This window comes from Muntiacus reevesi, chromosome 2, assembly GCF_963930625.1.
Source record: "Muntiacus reevesi chromosome 2, mMunRee1.1, whole genome shotgun sequence".
Taxonomy (NCBI): Eukaryota; Metazoa; Chordata; class Mammalia; order Artiodactyla; family Cervidae; genus Muntiacus; species Muntiacus reevesi.
In genome coordinates, this window is record NC_089250.1 from 27,284,406 (window position 1) to 27,308,772 (window position 24,367).

Genomic DNA, 24,367 nt, shown 5'->3' on the forward strand with positions numbered 1-24,367 from the left:
ATATTCAACTAGAGAAAAACAATTTGCAAATTTTATGAGTTTTAACCAGTCATTAGAAACAAGAGTATATTAATTGAAGCTTGAGTCAGTTTTTTTAATTATGTGAAAAGGTTGGCTTTTTAAAAAATCTAATTAGAAATAGAACTTACAAAATTCTCACAGAATTGATGGAATTGAAATATCTTAATTTACTTAAGCAATTTATGATTTTGTATTAAAATCAAGAGATTATTTTTTAAAAGAATATTATATTAGCATTCATAAGAACTTAAATAATTTGTGATCTTTACTTTCTACATAAGTCCCAGTTCTATATCCGTGGAAAAGCAAACCTAGTCTTTAAAATTATCTCCTTTTGGGGAGGGGGCCGTACTGTGTAGCATGGGATCTTAGTTCCCCAATAAGAATGAAACTCGTGCCTCCTGCAGTGGAAGCGCAAAGTCTTAACCACTGAACCACCAGGGAAATTTTACCTGCTGAAAAAATATGTGCTTTGTACTAAGCCTCCCTGAGAACAGGTGCTTTAGAGATTTCTATCCATAATATCTCTTCTAACCAATTTGCTACAGTGCCAGGTTATCTCTTAGAGTAATAATCTACCAATTGCTGGTGTCTTGACCCAGAAAGCCTCGAGTATCCTCCACAGAAATGAACAAGAAAATGATCGGCCGAAAACTTATCAGACTGTCTCAGCTCAAGGAAAAGATGGCAATTGAGAAGCTGGAAGAAATAGACTGGGTGACGTTTGGGGTTATATTGAAGAAAATCACTCCACAGAGTTCTAACAGTGTAAGCTATTTTATTAATCAACTGCTTCATCACAGATTGGCAGAGATTCATGTTCTTGATTTGTTACCCAGAGCCCATCTGTGTTTCATTTTGTAGTCATTGCAGTAAGTTCTCAAGTTGCCACACCATCACCTGGTTGGTACCAGAGGGGGGAGATATGTAAGGAAGGCCCTACCTAAATAAGGTCTAGTTGGACAGGTTTCTTGAGCTTTTTATTGTACACATCATTCTTACTCATTTCACTTGTTGTTTGGTGATGCCTAATCCCCCTTGTGGAAGGGGAGCACGTCCTCAAAGACAATTTGGAGAGCCTTACTAGATGTAAGATGTCGGTCACAGGAGTCCTGATATTGCTGACCTGTGCCAGTACAGGATGGTACATTTCATTTGACAAATACTACAAGAGGTCTGATAAGTTTTAAAATCACAGTTGACTGAAGTATAACAAAAATTATTCAGTGGCCAAGTCAGAAAAGCTGGATTCTAAACCTCAATCTCCATTTATCAGGATCCTTGTGGCATTAGGTGGCCCTTACTCTTTCTTTGAGGACCTTCATTTCCTTATCTGTAAAATGAAGGAATTGTCTTTTGATTTTCTGAAAGGCTGTCCCTAAAATACTGCAGATTATCTTGTTCAAAACTAATTTCATCCTCCAGTTTTGATCTTGGCTAACCTTAAATTTTTTTATGAGCTCTGACACCAGGGATTGAGTTTAAGATTCTGAGTTCTGCTCTATCCCTGTTCTGTCTCAGTAAATGTGAATAAGGCTGATTTTCATGTGATTAAGTTCATAATTGCATCACCACTGGCTATAATGACATTGAAATAATCGGTGTGAAATTTATCTGAACTTCTCTAAGAATGGCATTGTATAAATCCTTGGAAGAATAATTATAATACTGGAGTTTAGGCAATAATTCACTATAACCTGTAGCCATACCCACTCTGAGCTGCCTCTGTGAAATAGCTTGATTCAGTATTGTGTGAATTGCTTTTTTTAAAAAATCTATAAACATGGAAGTTGTTCCTATTATATGTGGCTAGCATTTTGAGTTTCTTGATATGTCATAGTATTTCCACAATTTTAGAGTTAAATACAACCAGTTTTCTTTAAATGACACTGTTTTTCTTCTAAGCTAAGGAAAGATTTAGAAGCACTGAATTGAAACTTCCTTATTAATATTAAAATAACTATGATAATATTTATTAAATATACATCAGTAAATTTTTTATTGAAGTATAGTTGATTTACAGTGTTTTAGGTGTACAGCAAAGTGATTCAGTTATACCTATGTAGATATGTTTCATGTTCTTTTCCATTATGATTTATTACAGAATATTGAATATAGTTCCCTATGCTTTACAGTACTAGTCCTTATTGTCTAAAGATTTTATGTAATAGTTTGCGTCTGCTAATAACAAGTTTGAAGAAACACAGTTAACAAGAAAGCTGTTTCTTTCTGAGGCTTGCCTTTCTTCACCTTCATTTCTAAAATGAGAAGAGGCATACCAAAGCCTTGAGAAAGAATTAATTTATAATTAACAGACATTCTGATGATAACCTATTCAGAGTGGGTCATGCTTAGATATTTTCCACAGTAGAATAGTTGGACTGTAAATGAAGACATTGTAACCCATTGTTCAAGATTTATTAAAGATAAGCATAAATGATTTGCTCCAGGGGAAAACATTTAGCATCTGGCGACTGAATGATCTTCGTGACCTGACACGATGCGTGTCACTGTTCCTGTTTGGAGAGGTTCACAGAGAACTCTGGAAGACTGAGCAGGGTTCCGTCATAGGGCTGCTCAATGCAAACCCCATGAAGCCCAAGGATGGTTCGGAGGAGGTAAGACTGTTTCCATGGGTTGGTTTGGTTTTTTTGTGGTCTTTATAACTTAGCTGATTTCTATCAAAAACCTTTATGCTAGTCTACCTCCAGGTAATAAGTCAAGTTTTTGTATTATTTTGACTCCATTTTACTGGCTTTTTGTTTGTCATTCATTTCTTATCTTCCAGTATTCTGAATTTCAGACTACGCTAGAGTATTTTATGACAATTTATTTCATTATATTTTTTCAAATTTGTTCCAAGCTCCCTGGAATTTATTTTTCAGTTCTTGGGCTCAGGTTCCCTTCCATCTCCTTTAAATATCCTTGATAGCATCAGGAAGGAAGGGTTTATAGTTGAGTAGGGTTTGTTCCGTTTGTCAGTACAATCATAGCTGCAACTTACGAATTTTCATTTTTAAAATGACTTTTCACTGTCTTAAGCAGCATTAGAGTTTGGGTTACTACCTGCTGCTTCTCTAGTAAATTGCAAACCTAGGTACAGTGTGAACACTAACAGTTTCTCCACAGGAGTTAACAAGCAGCTATTGCTGCTGTTATAGACACATTATTATATCAGGAGGAGTGAGCAACAAAGTTGTTTTCATTCATTGCTTTCTTGAGAGAATAGCAACAAATCTTCATTTATTGGTTTGGAAGGTGTTTGACCACAAGTAACAGAAAAGCTTCGCTACAGTTCTTTGTAACGGTAGACACTGAGGTTTTTGTTTTTCTTGGATAATAAAAAATCCAGACATAGGCAGTATAGTAATTCCCTGATACCAGGGCTGGTGTCCATGAGTCTCTCAGATTTCCCTCTTGGTCACAAGATTGCTTTGAAACCCTAGCATCACATCTCCATTGAAGCCAGGAAGTCAGCCAGCCTCTTCACTCTGCTTTTATAGAAAAGCAGATTTCCTGGCTACCTTCCCTACAGACTCCTACTTCAATCTCATTGGCCAGAGTGGAGTCACATGACAATCACTAGCTGCAAAGAATGCTGGGAAAACTGGGAACCCACTCCATCACTCGAGGCTGATCATTAGGATTCTGATAGTAAAGACACAGGAGGGAACAGAGAACTAAATGTCTTCTCTCTCCCATTTCTACCACTGTTTTACAGAGCACTGGCTTCAGATCCCAGGGCACTTATGAAAAGGATAAAAAGCCTAACTCATGCCAACCGTTATTATATCCGTTCTTGGCTGGTGAGGGGCCATACTTTTGTTTGCTTTTAATTCCCACTACCTCTTTTTCTACAGATATGCTTATCTATTGATCATCCTCAAAAGATCTTAATTATGGGGGAAGCTCTTGACCTGGGAACCTGTAAAGCAAAGAAAAAAAATGGAGAACCATGTACACAGATTGTGAATTTGGTAGGTTCCAGCTTTGTTGGGGTGGTTTTTGCTAAAGAAAGAAACTAATAGGAGTAAATTTTAGACACTTTACCGGTAATGACCTATTTGGAACTGAGTTTCCTACATAATAGGAAGCATCAAAGTGAGAAAGTAGAATGTGTGGTTAATAATGGCCAGTTTTTTGTTTGTTTGTTTTTTAGTTTCTTTTTTTTTCATTTATTTTTATTAGTTGGATGCTAATTACTCTACAGTATTATAGTGGTTTTTGTCATACATTGACATGAATCAGCCATGGAGTTACATGTATTCCCCATCCCGATCCCCCCTCCCACCTCCCTCTCCACCTGATTCCTCTGGGTCTTCCCAGTGCACCAGGCCCGAGCACTTGTCTCATGCATCCCACCTGGGCTGGTGATCTGTTTCACCCTAGATAATATACATGTTTCGATGCTGTTCTCTCTAAACATCCCATCCTCGCCTTCTCCCACAGAGTCCAAAATTCTGTTCTGTACATCTATGTCTCTCTATCTGTTTTGCATATAGGGTTATCGTTACCATCTTTCTAAATTCCATATACATGCATTAGTATACTGTATTGGTTATCTTTCTGGCTTACTTCACTCTGTATAATGGGCTCCAGTTTCATCCATCTCATTAGAACTGATTCAAATGAATTCTTTTTAATGGCTAAGTAATATTCCATGGTGTATATGTACCATAGCTTCCTTATCCATTCGTCTGCTGATGGGCATCTAGGTTGCTTCCATGTCCTGGCTAATAATGGTCAGTTTAAAAAGCTGAGGGCGGGGGAGGATTTAACTTCTTAGGAAACTGATCTTTTATTACCAGCTGATTGGGAAGTATAAGAAAGACAGAATTTTAATTTGCCCTCAATTCTTTCTAGTGCTGAAGATCAAGCACTAATGATGAAATACACTGCAACCTTATTTTAGCCAGTACATAACTGTATTCTACCTTTTATTAGAACTCTCTTTTTTGAAAAGTAAATAAACATTGTACTGAGATAGAATGCACATACCAGACCATTCAGTTTTGAAGTGCACAAGCTAGTGATTTTTAATGTATTCACAGGGTTGTGCAATCATTTCCACCAGGTAATTTCAGAACATTTTCAGTCCACTTCTAAAACCCATACCCACTAACAGTAGTTCTCCATTCCCCTTCTCCAGTCCTGGCAACTACTCATCTACTTTCTGTCTATAGATTTGCCTGTTCTAGACATTTCATACAGTGGAATTGTATAATGTACAGCCTTTTGTATCTAGCTTCTTTGGACTTAAAATAATGTTTAAGATTCATCTGTGCTATGCTCATGCTACAAAGCCTTTTATCAGCACTTCATTCCTTTTGGTATTTGAATAATACTCCATTGTATGGATAGACTACACTCAGTTTATCCATTGGTTGATAGACACTTAGGTGGTTTTCATATCTGACTGTTATGGATAATGCTGCTGCCAACATGCATATACAGGTTTTTATGTGGATGTCCATTTCAGTTCCCTCAACTATATACCTGGAATGGAATTGCTGGATCTGTATTTAGGTTTTTGAGGAGCCACCAAACTGGTTTCCCAGGTGGCTTTTACAATCTCCCTAGCAGTATGTGAGGGTTCTAGTTTCTCTAACACTTTGTTACTGTCTGTCTTTGAGTACAACCATCCAAGTGGATGTGAAGTGGTACTTAGAGCTCTTTGAAAGGACTGGATAATAGGTTCTGGTTTCATCTCTTTTTATTTCGCTCATCTGTCTAACAGATGAACTAGTGAGCAGGAAATAGGGAGGAAGGAGACAGTTGGAAAGAGGTCTCAGGGGAAGTGTACCTGGCAGATCACAAGAGCTGGACCATTAAACCTCCATTGTTAGTATCTCTTAAATTTCACCCAGTTCAACAATACTTCACAGTTTCTCTTTGCTCCTTTCACTGTAAGAGTAGCATTTATCTGAGAGTCAACCAGAGAGACAGAAAGGAAACTGATTCTGTTGAGATAAAATTCATATTATGTATAGTTAACCATTTACATGAGTAATATTTAGTGTATTCACTTTATTGTGCAACCCCCAGCTTTAGGTTTCAAAATCTTTTCATCACCCCATTGAAAAACACCCCCTAGCAATTAAGTAACCATTTCCCTGATGACCTGTAATCTGTTTTCTATCTCTGTGGATATATGCCATAAAAGGAATCATACAACATGGGACCTTGGTATCTGACTTCTTTCATTTGGCATGACATTTTCAAGGTTCATCCTAGAAACGGACTTTATTTCCATTGTAGAAAGAGGACAAAGGCAGTGAAAAGTACCACTTTTTCTTGTACCCGAATAGTGTGTTCAGAATTTAGTCCCCTTAACTTTTTTTTCTTAATTTTTATTGAGTGTGGTTGATTTATAATGTTGTGTTAGTTTCATATGTTAGTATACAACAAAGTGAATTAGTTATATACATATTTACACCCACTCTTTCTTAGATTCCTTTCCCATATAGGCCATTACAGAGTACTGAATAGAGTTCCCTGTACTATAGAGTAGGTCCTTACTAGTTATATATTTTATATATCATAGTGTGTGTGTATGAATCCCAATCTTCCAATTTATCACCCCCCCTCCCCACCCCCTTACCTAGAGGATGAACTTCTAAGTTGCTTCTTAGCTGTGGATAGAGAATGATCTCAGAAGTTAGCCAGGAGGGTTTTGCCCACAGAATAGCTCTTTGAGGCTGGGAGAAAGGAGTTGTGTCCATTAACATTGTCCCCGGTCTGTTGCCCTAATGTTGATAAAGCTGCTCTTTCTCTTCACAGAACGACTGTGAGTACTGTCAGTATCACATCCAGGCCCAGTACAAGAGGCTTAGTGCCAGGCGAGCTGACTTGCAGTCCACCTTCTCTGGAGGCCGCATTCCAAAGAAGTTTGCTCGCAAAGGCATCAGCCTGAAAGAACGGCTGTGTCAGGATGGTTTTTACTACGGAGGCGTTTCTTCAGCCTCATATGCAGCCTCAATGTAAGACATTCTTAGAGCTTCTTTGAGGGCTGGGGTCTTCATTTAAGAGTAAACCCAGGACTTCTCTGGTGGTTCAGTAGTTAGGACTCCATGCTTCCACTGCAGAGGGCATGAGTTGCATTCCTGATTGGGGAAGTTCTGCATGCTGTGCTGTGTGGCCAAAAAGGAAAAAAAAATAAACACAGTGGTTGTACATTTTTGTCCCAGTCCTCGAAGATTTGTACAGGTTTTATCTTTTATAACATGCTACCTAAAACAATGTAGCAGAGGAGAGGAGACCCAAAAGAAAGTTACTTCATTCCTGGGAAGAGAAGAAAACACTTAGAAGAAGGAGAAACTGAGTCGGGCTATCCTGGTCTTTAACGGGGATCTCACACTTCCTCTTTGGCTTCTAATGTGAATAGTCCAACTTTGTCAGGACTGATTGGCCACTGAAAGTGTTCATCATAGTGTTGACATCCTTGAAATCATTTCCATCGTGACTGTGAGTGTGAAGTTGTAGATCTCAGAGAACCCACAGTGAACTTAGTGAATGAATATGCAGAGAAACCTCACAGGGGAGGGGGATACTGCTGAAGCCGGCACTCCTAGGGATCTCAGCCTGTCCCTAGAGTCCCTGAGTAGGTGATTGATGGCCTGTCACCTGACTCTCTAAAATACATTGAGGCAGGGATTTGGCTCAAGGGAGCTACAGTTGGTCCAAGAATAAAACAGATTTTGTCTTCAATCCAAGAGACACTGGGCTAGAGGACTCTCACTTCCTGTCTTATTTTGTAATATGAAGAACATTTTTAAGATTTAAAATAATGTCTATTTTAGCAAATTGCAAAAGGCAATACACATAACATTTTTTTAAAACGTATGTACAATTTAGCCAAAAGGAGACAATAAAAACCATTTATAATCCCACCATCTAGATAACTTAGTTTTGGTATATGTGGTTTGGGGGGGACATTTCCCATAAGTATAAATTTTTAAGAGTATAAAATGAAGTCATAGTATGCCTATACTTTGCAATGTTCTTTCCCATAAAAATAATGAATTTTTCTTTGTGGAATATTCACTTAACGGCATTATTTTTAGTGGCTACATAGTATTCTTTTACATGGCTCTGATAATTTAAATAATTCCCTATGGATAAACATTTTTAGTGTTTCTAACTTTTAACAATACAAAGCTTCCATTAATATCCTAAATTTTTGCATAAGTCTTACATAAATCCTAGACTTCTTGATAAGTCCTAGTGTTGATCAAAGTGTTGGCATATTTTTATTTCTTTTGCCAATTTACTTTTCCAGAATAGCCTTCAAGCAAGTTTGTAGGTTGCCTGTCTTAGGTCTGTGACATAATGCACACACCAGTTATGGGTAAGACCATGGTATTAACTACAGTCTACTTAAAAGGAGCTTTGAGAAACATTGACATTTTGTTACAACTACTTTTCTGCCTTCTTTACCTTATAGAGCATTGACTTGCAGTGATTTTCATTTTCCTTTTCAGTGCAGCCGCTGTTGCACCTAAAAAGAAGATTCAAACCACTCTGACTAATCTGGTGGTTAAGGGCACAGACTTGATTCTTCAGGAAACTCAACAAAAACTAGGTAAGTTTGTTTCTTTCTTCATCTTAAATTTGTAGTCTTCAGGATTGAAAACAGTTAGTTCCTAACTCTAAATTATACTGAGTGTTGTGGCCTAAACTAAAAGAACCAAGCTTCGTTGGCAGCATCTTAAGCAACAGCATATTAATCTTAGCTGTGTCTTAGGTTTTTAAAACATCTTAATGTATCTGGATCTAATAGTGTCTAGCACTATAATCAGTTATTGTCAACTTCCTGTCTTTCACTAAAACAGATCTAGGTCAGAGAATGCCACCTCCACTCTGTCCTTGGGGCTCTGTTTATAACAGCGGTCAAAGTCTAGCATGGACCCTTTCCTGCAGTGCATAATCCAGAAATAGTGTGTGAAATGACCCCTCAGATAATAGTATTTTAATCATGCTTTAAAAGTAAGATATTTGTCTTACCTTTGCAGTCCTACTGGTCTGATATTAGAGGTTAAGGTTTCTCTTTTCTCTTGATATTCCATCTACTTCATTTACAAATGAAAAAATTATGAAATCAGAGTTTAAAAAGGAAAAAGACACATGACAGAAAATAGACTGAATTTTGAATCCTCTAAACCTGATATATATTTCAGGAATGCCCCAGAAGAGCTTGTCTTGTTCTGAGGAATTCAGGGAATTGATGGACTTGCCTACATCTGGAGCCAGAAACTTGAAACATCATTTAGCCAAAGCCAAGTCATCAGGTAGAGTCAGCCTGCATCTGCTCTAGTGTCCACACCTGAGACCCTGCCCCCTCTCAGAACTTCCTCAACCTGTGGCTTGTGTTTTAGGGGTCGTGGGGAGCCAGAAACCTGCTTTCCAGTCTATCTCAGCATCAGCCCTCTTGAAGCAACAGAAGCAGCGTATGTTAGAGATGCGGAAAAAGAAATCAGAAGAAATACAGAAACGGTAGGAGTCACACGTTTAATATTCCCTGTTTAGATTGCTCATCTCATGAATTCTGGGGCTGTCCTAATAGGTTTCATAAATGTGACTTTGGATTTTAGGTGGTTGGCCACCTTTTCAACTTTAAAAGTTTTTAAAAAATAATTTTAGCATAACTTTGAAAGTTATAAAGCATTTAAAGGTAAGTATTTCTGACTGATGCTAGTGAATCCTGAGACCAGATACTGCAGGCTGTAGTAATTAATGTCACTGTAGGAAAGAGAAAGTAATGACATACAAAGACAGTTTTGTTAAAAAGGGAAGTAGACTTTGGCCAGTTTGCCACCCATTTCTCAGTTTTGCCAGTTAGATTTTTTAATTACAGTCTCAGCCAGTGCATGGCTTCTGCATTTGTTCAGGTCAGTGATAAAATTGAGACACTGAGAATGGAGAGTCATTTGAGAGGCACAATCAAGTGGAAATGGGTATGGAAAGTAAATGAATCAAAGACTCTTGAACTCAAGTTATCTGAATGGTAGTAAAAGCTACTGTCTACAGGCACCCAGTGTACGCTGACCACCATGCTTTACACTGTACAAACATCACATTGATCCTTACCATAATCAGTGAAATGTTATTATCCTTGTTTTGTGACTAATGTAATTGAAGACCAGAGAGCTAGTAGATGGTGGAGCCAAGTTTAAACTCACACCTACTCCAGTGTCGAACCATTGCTGTCCCAGACTTGGGCTCTTGCAGAGTATGTGGTTCCATGGAGGGGAAAGGTCTATTACGAGTCAAGAAGAGATGCTTTGGAAATACAGGGGAACAGATTTGGCCTCAGGCAGGTTAGTTGGTAGGCTATCTATAACGGTATTCGTCAGGGGCCTACAGATGACATGAATGTATATGTAGATACATGGACATATGTGGACCTTGTGGGGAGTGGAAAGTACCTGTCAGTTTAAAGGCACTATGGTTTAAAGTTTTTCAAAGTTTTCCTGGCCAGACATAACTTATATTTGGGCAGCATCTGGTAGGCAGTTTGCAAACTCAGCCTGGAACTTACAGGAGTGGGGATAATATGGTAGTGAAAAGAAGACTGGCTCAGGATTACCTGGTACTGGTCCTCAGCCTGTAACTTAATGGGCAGTGGGGTCTTGGGCCTCAGTTTCTTCATCTCTTCAATGAGAGGTTTGGACAAATGATTTCTGACCTTTGTTGTTTTTACATAGCCTTTGAAGCCACATAAGAAGGGATGGGAGGGAGATTCAAGAAGGAGGAGATATATTATACAGCAAAAACTAACACAGCATTGTAAAACAACTATACTAGAAAAATAAAATATCATCTTAAAACTAAAAACCCATATATAAAATAATCAGTGTGAATTATATTAATAGCGCCTTTCTTTTATGACTTCCAAATATATCGGGTGTGTTACCTCATCCTAGTAGAGTAAACAAAATATACAGATTCAGTGAGTTCCTGAAGCATCTCAGCTAACCAGAGGGCTCAGAATATAGTCCACAGCTCACCTTCAGGGCTGAAGATGCTCCATATACCGACCCCACTTAGAAAGCCAATTGATAAAATTAGTAATCAGTTCTAAATTGGTGAAACAATTTGCATTTATTCAGTGAAAAATCAGCTAACTGAAGAATTAGTGAGGCTAGTTTTGTTTTTATTATGCACTAATCTAAATAACCAAGGATGGAAAATTATCTTACTGACGACTACTTATCAGCTGGTAGCCTGCCTGCGGTCTCCCAGCCTGTGTGTTTTGTGCTTGTGTGCGTAGTTTGTGACTGCCTTTTTCTTTATAAAGCTTTTTGCAAAGCTCCAGTGAAATCAAGAGCCCAGCTGTGCCATCCTCTTCTCAGCAGCCCCCTTGTCGATCTCCACCAACGGGAGCTGAATTCCCCAAGATGAAAGGAACCCCAACTGCACAGATGCCCAAGCTTGGAAGAGGCATCTCAGAAGGAGATGATGTCCTCTTTTTTGATGAGTCACCACCACCAAGACCAAAACTGAGTGCCTTAGCAGAAGCCAAAAAGGTAACTGGCATCTGTTTTCTTCACCACTTGGATTTATATTCTGTGAGACATAGCTGGTGCTTCAAACTTAATATACCCGTGACCAGAAAAGAGTTACCTCATACCTGTTTATTGATCATGATAATTAGAGTAAAAGGAATTTTAAATGATAATTTGTACCAACAGTGCCATTAATTTAATCCAAGAAAACTAGCCACTGTCTCCACATTATTTCTTGTCAGGCTGCAGGAGATAACATGGAAGAAATCGTATGTAGACAGCTAAAAGCTGCTGCTCTGATTGAAGTGGCAGTTGGGGGTGGTCAGAACCTCTCCTCTTCCTGAGTCACTGAGCCCCCGACCTGAACCTGTCTTCTCTGTCCTAGTTAGCAGCTAGAATCACATGAAGAGCAAAGGCTAGCTGCAAGGCAAGCCACCTTCAGTAATAATAATAGCAGTTACACACCTATGTTACTATTATTCTGTGTCTGTGATTTGTGCATACATACTATTTACTATGTACAAGTACATGCTTGGCTTGCATTATCTCGTCTTATCCTTACAACTGCAGCCCTAAAAGATAGGGTTGTCATCTGTCATCTTCATTTTACAAATGTAGAAACTGAAGCTGAACAATTAAGTCAGGTTATAAACTAGTAAGTGACAGACTTGGAGTTCTATCTTTTTTCTGTCCTGAAACAAACTTCTAAAATGTTCATGTGGTTCCTTTATGGATCTAAAAGTTTACAGACTATCTGAAGTTAAAAAATAAACTGAGATTTGGTTTGCTAACTTAGAGACCTGTCTTTCCTTCTTTGAAGTTTTAATGATTATGTTAATAATGCTAAGTAAAATGAAGATAGATTTTGCTAATGTATGTTTGAGAACTGCCAGAATTCACTGGTTAATCACTGGAAAGGGATACAGAGCTACAGACACCTATCTTATTTAGATTTTTATCTCCCTCTCTTTTCTGTTTTCCTAGTTAGCTGCTATAACCAAATTAAGAACAAAAGGCCAGATTCTTACAAAAACAGACCCAAATAGCATTAAGAAGCTAAAGGAACCCCAGGATGTCCTGGAAGTGAAGGAACGTGTAGAAAAGAACAGCACATTTTCTCCTCAAGGTACTGCAAATGGGAAGCTGTCCAGTGGGAAAGAGACACTACTTATAGAGGATACGTTCCAAAACACAATCATCCTAAAGACTGAAAGTGAAAGTTGCTCAGTCATGTCCTACTCTCTGTGCCCCCTTGGACTATACAGTCCAGGGAATTCTCTAGGCCAGAATACTGGAGTGGGTAGCCTTTCCCTTCTCTAAGGGATCTTCCCAACCCAGGGATCGAACCCAGGTCTCCCACACTGCAGGCAGATTCTCCACCGGCTGAGCCACAAGGGAAGCCCAATACTGAGAGTGGGTAGCCTATCGCTTCTCCAGTGGATCTTCCCGACCCAGGAATCGAATTGGGGTCTCCCACATTGCAGGCAGATTCTTTACCAACTGAGCTATCAGGGAAGCCCTCGACATCAAAAGTCATTATTTTTTTTCCACTTTTCCTCTATGGAGAGTACCTCAGTAGAATTTCTGCACCTGGAACTGATTGTTTTTTATAATCACATTGAATTGAAATTATGTACAATTTAAAATCTTGAGATTACTCATTGGATCTTTGCACCTATATGTTAGTATAAAGATTTACTTTGCTTTAAAGGAGCAGACCTTGTTTTAAATTGCCCTGTTTTAATTTTTAAAACTGAAGCTGACAGTTGTCACTTTAACCTCAATTTGTAGATAGGAATTTTGTTGTTGTTAATCTCTTTTCATAATTGGCCCTTATTTTAAGGTGAAAAAGAGATTATAATTTAGTGATCAAACCTGCCATCCCCTCCCTCCATTCTAGCTTGTACTTCTCAATTCACTTCTTCTAAGAGCCTCCAAGGGAGGTAAATTCAGTTTGAAGGGTCTTATGGCGGGGAACACAGAGCTGGGGGAAGCTGAGTTGGTGAGGCATACTGACTCTCTGCAGTTCCTGTGACAGCTCACACTTTCATTCTGCTCTAGCTGAGGATGAATTGGAGCCTGCCAAGAAAAAAAGGAGAGAACAACTTGCCTACCTGGAATCTGAGGAATTTCAGACAATTCTAAAAGCAAAATCGAAGCACACAGGGATTTTAAAAGAGGTAAGAAAGAGCCCAGAGGTCACAGGCAACAGAGCTATCCTCTGACTCGGGTGTTCTGTCATGGAACTCAGAATTTGTTCCTGTAACCTCAGCTGAGACATTAGTTGTATGTTTGTTTGTTTCAATTTATTTTGAAGAACAGGAATATTGCTAATAGATTTTAGCTTTGCCTTTGTTACTTTGAAGAGTATCATTCAACATTATTTAAATTGACTTTGGTATTAAAGTGTTTCAGTCCATATTTTATAATAACTTTATATTGTATAAAAATATCAAGTTACTGTGTTGTATAAGATGTCAAAGCAGAGTTGTCCCTCCATAACCATAGGATTTGTCCAGTTGTACTTTAGGAATAGTCAGTGTATATTAAAACCATGCACAGCGTATTGTAGGGTTGTATATAAATAAAGCTATTAGGTTCAAAAGTTCCAGTAGGTTTTCCATCAACGTGGATGCCCTGTAGAACATTCAGAACATCCTTTGATGTATGAGGTACTGTTGGCGTGCACTGCAGAAGGTGTAGCGTTTGTGGTCCCTGTCAGTAGCCAGGGTAGTGGTCACTGAGATAACAAAAAAAGTGTTAACAGCAGATTTTTTAAATGTCCCTTGTTTACTGCCAATATGCCAAATGATCTACCTTTCTTTTGGTTAATAAAGGACTAAGGAGACAATTAAATATTTTTCTACTGGATCGAGACTTAGGAGAAGAGCTCAAGCAGACCCTGAAATACCAAGTTCCCTGGCACTTATGCCTTGTTCAGCTGTGCTGACTTGAAGTGTGACCACATTCTGTCATGAATAGCTCTCTGCCCTCATACCTTCTACACATTGTTCCAGACCAGCAGGGATTGCTCCTGCCAAGTGCTTGGTCTGAAGGATAGAATCAAACAGATGGGGTGCCATCACTGGGGAGGCATCCAGCACCTCCCATAAACTAGTCTGTGTTGGAACAATGGAAACAATTCCCTTCTGGGGCACACTTGAGCTCGTGACACTGCTAATCATGTCAGTAGTTTAAATTTGTATTTAGCATCTTACACATCACCAAATGCTTTCATGCCTTCTATTTGTCTATTAAGGGCTTATTTCTCCTTACCATCTTTTGGGTTGCAGTTCATTGAGCCATGTGTTCGTACAGTTAGCTTGTTTCTTCAGGTCTGATTTGATTATTAAACAACTGCCTGAGTCTATATCAGATTTGGTTCAAGGTCTTCTGGGTGTCATGTCACTCCAGGCCGAAGCTGAGCTGCAGGAACGCTATTTTGAGCCTCTGGTGAAAAAAGAACAAATGGAAGAAAAGATGAGAAACACCCGGGAAGTAAAATGTCGAGTTGTGACATGCAAGACGGTGAGTGCAGGAGACAGCTCTCCCTATGGCCTGTCTGTGGGCTCTGTAACCTTGCAGGGTGTGGAGACTCGGTGGGGTGTGGGGCCATGTTTGGTGACCAAGGCCTACACTCTACCTGGGTTTGGGGTCATTTAATCAGGCAGGACCCCAGTGTTATCTCTCCTCCTCAGGTTTGTTTGTTTGTTTGTTTTTGGCTGTGCTGGGTCTTCGTTGCTGTGTGGGCTTTTCTGTAGTTGCAGCCATTGGGAGTACTGCTCTCTAGTTACAGCTTTGGCTTCTCTTGTTGCAGAACACAGGCTCTAGGGAGCATGGGATTCAGTAACTGCAGTTTGTGGGCTCTAGAGCACAGGCTCAATAGTTGTGGCACATGGACTTAGTGGCTCTGTGGCATGTGGGATCTTCCTGGCCCAGGGATTGTACCCATCTCTTGCAGGTAGATTCTTTACCACTGAGCCACCAGGGAAGCCACCCTTCTCAAGTTTTAACATGTCCTCAATCCTTAGTTCCCAGTCCCTGGGGCCTTAATTGAAAAATTTGACTTGGCATCAGATGTGATCAACCACTTTTGTTCCCTCTGCTCAGGGCCTAAGGTAAATGTCGCCCAGAAAAGTTCTTTCTGTACATGTTTCCTGGCATTACCATTCCTTTTGAATATGCCTGCATGACTAATCAGCATTGTGAGCATGTGTAAGAGGAAGAAAAGGCTTAGCTTACAACTTTCTCTGACTTTATTTTTAAAACCTTAGATTCTCCTTTATATTTGGGGGGCAGCACTGAACCAACTACTCCTTTGAGAAAGTGCAGACCCTTGGGAATCAGTAAAGCCTTTCCCTTAGATGACAGCTTTTCCTCTGACAAGATGGCCATATTAGGACAGAGCTGGTGTATTCCTTTCCTGTTGCTGCTTCACAAATGACCACCAAGTGGGGGCTCAGAACAGCACAGATATATTGTCTAACAGTTCTATAGGTCAGAATTTTACATGGGTTTTGCTGGGGTGAAATCAAGGTGTCAGTAGGGTGCGTTCCTTTCTAGAGCTCTAGGGGAGAATCCATGTCCTTGCTTTTTCCAGCTTCTATAGCTTGCCTACATACCTTGACTCATAGCCCCTTCCTCCATCATGAGAACCAACAGTAGGAGGTGGGGTCCTCTCAGCACATGGCTCCTTTCCTCTCTCCCACTCTTGAGGACTCTTGTGAATCCTTTGGGCTCACCTGGACAATCCAGGATAACTTCCCAGTCTTAACTGATTAGCAACCTTCATTCCATCTGCAACCTGAATTCCCCTTTGCCAGTAACATAACATACTTGTGAGTTCCAGGGAATAGGGTGTGAGTATCATGAGAGGATTATTTTGCCTAACACAATTGGCATACCACTGTACTCTGCCCTCTTTGAGGCTGCCAAGGCCAAAAGTTGTTCATCTAGACTCAGTGTGATTATCAGAAATTACATAGCACTGTCCTGACTGTTTCAACCTTCACCTACCATTTCTTGTTATGTTCAGTCCTTTTAAGGATCAAAATTAAATTACTTAAGCTCTTTCTTGGTTTTACTGCTTATGAAATAGGAGTAGTAATAAGCTTATAATCCTTTTCAGAGGCCTTGTAAGAGAAAGTGAAAAAGCAGCTTATCATCCTTCCCAAATAGGCCTCATGCCTATAACCTGTAGTCTTATAATCAGGGACTAGAGTGAATACAGGGTAGACCAACTAAAGTGAAGTCGCTCAGTCGTGTCCGACTCATTGCGACCCTGTTGCCTGTAGCCCACCAGGCTCCTCCATCCATGGGATTCTCCAGGCAAGAATACTGGAGTGGGTTGCCATTTCCTTCTCCAGGGGATCTTCCCAAACCAGGGGTTGAACCCAGGTCTCCCGCATTGCAGGCAGACACTTTAACCTCTGAGCCACCAGGGAAGCCGAACTAAAGCTACTTAGAAATTTCCAGTCCTTTTCTTCTCCCTAGCTATTGTCTTGATTGTCACAGAAGATTACTGTGAATTTTACATCTGAAGTTGGGGCAAGCATGAGAAAAAATGGTATACAGGGATCACTGCACCTGAAAGATGGTAACTCCACTAGTCACTGCCTGGTAGTGACAAGAGAACGGAAGTTCTGAGGAACAGGCCGCGTTCATGGCATTTGGCTCCTCTCTCCTTCAGACCTCTTGACTAGATCTTTGTGCTGGTTCTGTGCAGTGTGCCTACACCCACTTCAAGCCTCTGGAGACCTGCGTCAGCGAGCAGCATGACTACCACTGGCATGACGGTGTGAAGAGGTTTTTCAAGTGTCCCTGTGGAAGCAGAACCATCTCCCTTGACAGACTCCCCCAGAAGCACTGCAGGTATAAGAATTCCTGGGGTTCTTGGTCCCATAGGCTTCCTGAACCTTTTTGCAATTCCCGGGTAATGCTGTTCCCTAGAAACTTCAGACGGTCCTTGACCTCGAGAGAGTCAGCCTTGTTCTGTGCCTTCTTACAGCTCCTGGGTCTCCCCAGCTGCTCCTGGAGGGAAGGGATCCTTCCCCTTTCACAACTGTACCCCCAATACTAAATATAGTGCTTGACACTAGGTTATCAGAAATGTTTGTTGACTAAATGGAACCTGGGTGGTGTGGGTTGTATGATGTTGATTCTTTGGAATTTGAGGCAATTTGAGGAATTTGAGGCTGTCACTTTTAGTCTTCCCTAGAATGTTTCACCAGCATATCCTCACTACTTTTTGTTGTTGTTCACTTATTTCATTTGGGTTGTTGTTTATTTCCTGGAGCCCAAACTTCACTCTCATATCAAGTTTCTCCACAGCTGATTTGGAATGAGGGTGGGGGTGGAGGAACCCAAACCCCATGCTGGTTCATCCCCTTATCAGAGCTGGTTTGTGCATTTTTTTTTTTTTTTAACAATTGAGATTAGAATTGTTTAAAGTACTTATTCATATATTGATACTTGACTTCTCTCCAAAATATTGTAACAGCAAGAGCTTGTGTAAAACAATAGAGTATCAGAGAAATGTGATCATTAAGGATAAGCAGTAAGTGCAACTCAAATGAAAGAATATGATGCTTTTCAGCCCCCAGGTGGCACTGTTACTTTGTTAAGAATTTGTGCTTTCTCTGGTCTCTCTCTTGTTGATCTAGAGCAGAAATGGGCAAACTTTTTCCGTAAAAGGCTAAATGGTAATTATATTAGGCTTTGCCAGCCCTGTGGTCTGTTTCACCACTACTCAAACATGTTGTTGTGCCAGTCATAAGTAATACTCAAATAGACATGGCTGTGTTCAAAAAAAATTCATGAAAACTGTGGCAGGCTGGAGTTGGCCCACATGTTATAATTGTCTGACAGTGAGTTGTGTGTAGTATCATCATTGATCTGGTAGTAGGCTGTGAAAGTTCTCTCAATAGATACTGAACAGGTCTGTAGCTGGGGAAGATGATGGAGAGGCTCCGGGCTAAGTCCTTTGCAGCTGATGTTCAGAGTGGTGTCTAAGGAAGATGGGGAGAAAGGATGAGCCTGATGGGGTGGCCCTGTGCCCAAGACCCTCTCAGATCCAAGGCAACTGGGAGCCACAGTCCCATGACTTCACTATATTTCATTTGTTTCTCTCTCCTCAGTGCAAAATTGCTAGAAAATAAGCTATCCCCATAGTATCCCCCTGCCTTCTCAGGGTTGGACTCAACTACCATGTTAAACAATGAGAATGAATCTCTAGGCCCTTTGACTAAAGAAAGTGAAAAATCTCTGGACCAGGAAAAGATTTTCTTCCTGTTGTGTTGCTTTGGTCCCAAACTAAACAGTGACCTGTCAGTGGAAAAGTCAAGATGTCACTGTCTTCCCTCTCCTCACTACTGAAAACTGGGAAGCATTGTTCAAACCCGAAGGAAGAGTAATCCTCTCTTACCACAACCGTTGAGTTCCAGAAAAGGAGAAAGGAACAAGCCATGGGCTTCTTGTTGCTGTAGGCTGGCTTTCTCAATCTGAGGGTCATCCCAGTGACCTTCACTGGAAACCAAGCTCACTCTGCTCACCTGTAGAGTGCCTAGCCCTATGCAGCCCTACCATTTGAAATTCCTTTTCTGAAGTATCTGGCTTTTGACAGACTTCAAACCGTTGCTCAGATCACTGGTGTGTGTATTTTCAGTAGCAGTAGAACGTAAACTGGAATATGAACCTCAGTGAGCTTTGGCTTAAATGAGGTGGATCTCAAAAGTCAAGGAGCACTGTTATCTTCATGTGTGTGGACCTGTAACCTCATCACTGAGTCAATCCCATCTTTTCTGTTTTAGTAACTGTGGCCTCTTCAAATGGGAACGGGACGGAATGTTAAAGGTATGTCATCTGTAAGGTGATAGATTTTAGTGACCCATGCAAATACTGTTGACCCGTTTCTTATTAAACTGTTTCTGTTTTTCTAGGAAAAGACAGGTCCAAGGATAGGAGGAGAAACCTTGTTACCAAGAGGAGAAGAACATGCCAAATTTCTGAATAGCCTTAAATAGCCCTGACTTCAAACAGGTACCTGCAGCTTACATTGCATCTTATGGTTCTGGAAAAGCATAAAGTTTTGGCTCTGAATTGCCCATGTTCCTAATTGACACAGTCGAATACTGTTAAGCCTACAATTTTGCGTTGGTTTAACATCAAATTTAACATGACCTTTAACTGGAAAATCAAGATATCAAAAGGTAGATAAAGAGTTGTGTTCCTCTGTCTCTTGGGTTATAGAGTATGTGATGTCACTTCTTAATCACAGAAAGGTTCTGGTATTTATGTGGACAGCCAGAGGCAAAAGAATGAATTTGGCTCAGGTAACCTGCCTAACTTCTGTGCTTCAGTTTCCTCGTCTGTAAAATGAGGAAGGTTGGACTAAATGATCTTGAAATGTGCTCTCAAAACTCTAAATATAAGATTTTGCCATTTAGAAAATTATGACCATCACCCTTGATATAGTCTCACTATATTAATATTAAAACCCAGGTTCCTTCTGTTGATTCTGCTGTTACCTCCACTTTGTTCTTGGAAATCAAGTCACTGACCCACGTGGCATTTCAGGGCTCTTTGTGCCCTTACATTATTGTGGAGCTCTGTAATGAAAATACCTAAAATTTCATCATTTTAAAATATGATTGTGTTTAAATATGGCATAAAGAAACTGAAACCTCTAACCAAAACAACTGTAAAACTAGAGAAACCATGAAGCCCATTTGGAAAACACAAACATCCCACAAGGAAAATTCTGTGGAGTTTCCCGTTTGCAGATATTGTTTATTAGACACACTAAGAATTTTAGATCAGGGATTGCTGGGACTTGTGGTTTTGCTCAAGTCTGGGCCCTTCAGCTCAATAGTTCTGGGCCTGTGGCTGAGGTGCCCATCCTCAGTTTCCCCATCAGCAGAATGAAGGTGATGATGTCTTGGTGGCATGGACTCTTGTGAGATAGTGCATGTGTGCCAGAGCGCAGTAGGTGTGACTTTCATCATCAATGAGAAATGGAGCTTCCCAGGTAAGAGCACAGAGACCTGAGATGTTGTGGGTACCTGGACAGAAGGGTGATGATGGAGGTAGACAGTGGTGGATGGCCTCAAAGGAACAGAGAATGTGCTGGAGAGGGAGTCCAGGGTCATGCTCTGGGTTAGGTAACTAACTGCATGCATGTTGAGAGGAAACTCTGGAGGGATGGGAGGTAGATAGCCCAGACATTCAGATGCACCAGGATGCCCACCCAGGGAAGATCAAGGTGGTGACAGGACGCAACTCTGGGGCAGCTTAGCCCCCAGGGCAAGACCTATACAGTCTGAGGTTGCATAGGGCACATGGGACTGGGGACTGTGAAGTGAAGGTCACTCAGTCGTGTCCGAGTCTCTGTGACCCCATGGACTATACAGTCCATGGCGTTCTCCAGGCCAGAATACTGGAGTGGGTAGCATTTCCCTTCTCCAGGGGATCTTCCCAACCCAGGGATCAAACCCAGGTCTCCTGCATTGCAGGCAGATTCTTTACCAACTGAGCCACAAGGGAAACCCAAGAATACTGGAGTGGGTAGCCTATCCCTTCTCCAGCAGATCTTCCCGACCCAGGAATCAAACCGGGGTTTCCTGCATTGCAGGCAGATTCTTTACCAACTGAGCTATGAGGGAAGTCCAAGGTGCACTGTAACACATTGTATACAAACATTAGGTGCTCAGTAAGCTTCTAAAGAAACAGCAGTTTTAAGAGCACCGAGGGCTGGAAGAATGCAATGCGGTCAGCACTCCCGGTGAGCAGGATGGGGTTTCATTGGGTCAGTTCCGTCTTGCCCTGCACCCAGCTCAGAGGGGACCGTAACGTCTTAGGTCTCTGCCCTGAACCAGCCCAGGTTTTGGTGTCACCAGCAGGAATTAGGGTATATGACTCTGGCAGGGTCGCAAGCAGAAAAATAGATGAGGAGGTGAGTGTTACTCATCGAAGATCCTTTCCAGCTTGGTCTTCAAACACAGATAAAAATGTTGAGGACTGGCTTTCAGAGCAAAACAAAGGGTTGAGTGGCAGCACGTGAGGGTTTCCGTGAACCAAAAGCGGCTGAGGTCCTAATCATTTAAGCCAGGTCATGGGTACATGGAGACTGGTGCTCGTGTCTGTATTGTCATATGTGTTGTAAGATATGATGAAAGGTAAAACCAAGCAACCCCAGGTTTTCTTTTCTGTGATACCTACCCATTATCCCTGGGGGCAGTTATTGTTCCTTCCTCCAGTCTAGTGCTATATTTTGAGCGTTGCTGTGACAGAAAACTTATTATAGTGGATTTGTTTATCCACAATATATTATATCATATGATATAAATATCATATATTTATCTACAAATATACAAGCTGCTAGCTTGTATATTTTAGTGTGGTTCAATTTCCAGGTGCCAAGCCCAGTGCTACCCTACTGGTGTTCATTGAATGTTGGGTGGATGGAGAGATTTTAAAAATTGTGAATACAAGGAAGTTAATAAATGTTTTCTGAATTGTTCAATGCTGTAAAAGTGCTACACTCAATATGCCAACAAATCTGGAAAACTTAAGCAGTGGCCACAGGACTAGAAAAGGTCAGTTTTCGTTCCAGTCCCAAAGAAAGACAATTCCAAAGTATGCTCAAACTATCGCACAATTGCACTCATCTCACACGCTAGTAAAGTAATGCTCAAAATTCTGAAGCCAGGCTTCAACAGTACATGAACCACGAACTTCCAGATGTTCAAGCTGGATTTAGAAAAGGCAGAGGAACCAGAAATCAAATTGCCAACATCTGCTGGATCATCGAAAAAGCGAGAGAGTTCCAGAAAAACATCTACTTTTGCTTTATTGACTATGCCAAACCCTTTGACTGTGTGGATCACAGAAAACTGTGGGAAATTAAAGAGATAGGAATACCAGGCCACCTGACCTGCCTCCTGAGAAATCTGTATGCAGGTCAAGAAGCAACAGTCAGAACTGGATGTGGAACAACAAACTGTTTCCAAATAGGGAAAGGAGTACATCAAGGCTCTATATTGTTACCTGATTATTTAACTTATATGCAGAGTACATCATGCAAAATGCTGGGCTGGATGAAGCACAAGCTGGACTCAAGATTGCCAGGAGAAATATCAATAAATTCAGATACACAAATGATACTGCCCTTATGGCAGAAAGTGAAGAACTAAAGAGCCTCTTGATGAAAGTGAAAGGGCAGAGTGAAAAAGTTGGCTTAAAGCTCAGCATTCAGAAAACTAAGATCATGGCATCCAGTCCCATCACTTCATGGCAAGTAGATGGGGAAACAATGGAAATATTGACAGACTTTATTTTTGGAGGGCTCCAAAATCACTGCAGATGGTGACTGCAGCCATGAATTAAAAGACGCCTGCTCCTTGGAAGAAAAGCTATGACCACCCTAGATAGTGGATTAAAAAGTAGAAACGTTACATAGTTCCGTCTAGTCAGGGCTATGGTTTTTTCCAGTAGTCATGTATGGATGTGAGAGTTGGACTATAAAGAAAGCTGAGCGCCGAAGAATTGGTGCTTTTGAACTGTGGTGTTGGAGAAGACTCTTGAGAGTCCCTTGGACAGCAAGGAGAGCCAACCAGTCTATCCTAAAGGAAAGCAGTCCTGAATATTCATTGGAAGGACTGATGCTGAAGCTCCAATACTTTCGTCACCTGATACAATGAAGCAACTCATTGGGAAAGACCTTGATGCTGGGAAAGATTGAAGGCGGGAGGAGAAGGGGACGACAGAGGATGAGATGGTTGGGCAGCATCACTGACACGATGGACATGAGTTTGAGTAGGCTCTGGAAGTTGGTGATAGACAGGGAAGCCTGGCATGGGGTCACAAAGAGTCAGACTACTGAGCCACTGAACTGGACTGATAGGTCAAGCATGTGGGCTACTCCATTTAGGAGAGTCCTCTGCTTGGGCAACCTGAGTTTCCAAATACCATTTGACCCAAGTGAATACCGTGAAATGACTGAGTCAGTTGGTAGGATTATTATTTTGAGATTTAAACTCTAGCTAGAAATAATACATATTTCTCCCAGAATGGTATTATAGTAGGAACATAACTCTTTAAAGAACGTGGTTGTGCGAGATAGTTGATTCAGGTTTTCAAGAGCCAGGAATAAATTTCACATGCCTTAGATTCCATCAGAGTCTGCTCTGTGTGTAGAAGTTTCTCTGTCTGAGGCTTGTGTTCCCTTATGATCACACACTTTTAGGAATATTTCACTTTCCAGGAGGAATGTATTTTTGTTTTGTTTTGTTTTTTAAACAGACAAAATGTTTAAATCTCAAAAATAACCAAAAGCACTTGAAATTCTCATATTTTTGAAGGCTCATTTCAAGTGGATATGTTTGTCCCATAAACTTAAAACAGGTATGGGTCTGAAGTAGGTCACACCTGAGCAGCCACCTGGACACTGAGCTGCAGGTTGCTCTTTGAAGACCCCTCCCTATATAAGAAACATGTTCTTGTTTGAACCAAGGGTGTTTTGAGAGTTCAGATTCACTTCTGTATATGTTGTGCAGTAACATTCTTATAAAGGTGGATGGGTGCGCTGAATGTAGATGCCCCTGTTTTTAAATTTGACTTTTAAATTTTGAATAATTAAAAATATAACCGAGTTACTTCTCAGTTACTCTAGGTTTTGGGGGGTTTCCACTGGGGATGCTGTTTGTGTGTGTTTTGTTAGAATATTCAGGGATGAGAGGGGTAGGTGGGCTGGAGGGGCTGCATACTCATTTACATTAAAAGTATGGTTCATCACAAGTCCATTCTTTAATCCTCCTACCCTCTTTACCAACGTGTGTTAATAGCAG

At 40.7% G+C, this 24,367-nt stretch overlaps 1 protein-coding gene across 5 annotated transcripts in view; it reads left to right on the plus strand.

The window, feature by feature from the left end:
- MCM10 (minichromosome maintenance 10 replication initiation factor) overlaps positions 1 to 24,367 on the plus strand; it is a 39,181-nt gene that overhangs the window by 10,795 nt on the left and 4,019 nt on the right. For all 5 annotated transcript variants that reach the window (XM_065921119.1, XM_065921118.1, XM_065921116.1 and 2 more), the window contains exons 7-20: positions 624 to 789; positions 2,472 to 2,639; positions 3,882 to 3,998; positions 6,802 to 7,001; positions 8,502 to 8,602; positions 9,198 to 9,308; positions 9,396 to 9,513; positions 11,318 to 11,546; positions 12,510 to 12,651; positions 13,587 to 13,705; positions 14,940 to 15,053; positions 17,251 to 17,396; positions 19,334 to 19,376; positions 19,463 to 19,562. In XM_065921119.1, the coding sequence (XP_065777191.1) occupies positions 624 to 789; positions 2,472 to 2,639; positions 3,882 to 3,998; positions 6,802 to 7,001; positions 8,502 to 8,602; positions 9,198 to 9,308; positions 9,396 to 9,513; positions 11,318 to 11,546; positions 12,510 to 12,651; positions 13,587 to 13,705; positions 14,940 to 15,053; positions 17,251 to 17,396; positions 19,334 to 19,376; positions 19,463 to 19,546 (1,858 nt within the window). In that variant the 3' untranslated portion in view covers positions 19,547 to 19,562. The remainder of the gene's footprint in view (positions 1 to 623; positions 790 to 2,471; positions 2,640 to 3,881; positions 3,999 to 6,801; positions 7,002 to 8,501; positions 8,603 to 9,197; positions 9,309 to 9,395; positions 9,514 to 11,317; positions 11,547 to 12,509; positions 12,652 to 13,586; positions 13,706 to 14,939; positions 15,054 to 17,250; positions 17,397 to 19,333; positions 19,377 to 19,462; positions 19,563 to 24,367) is intronic.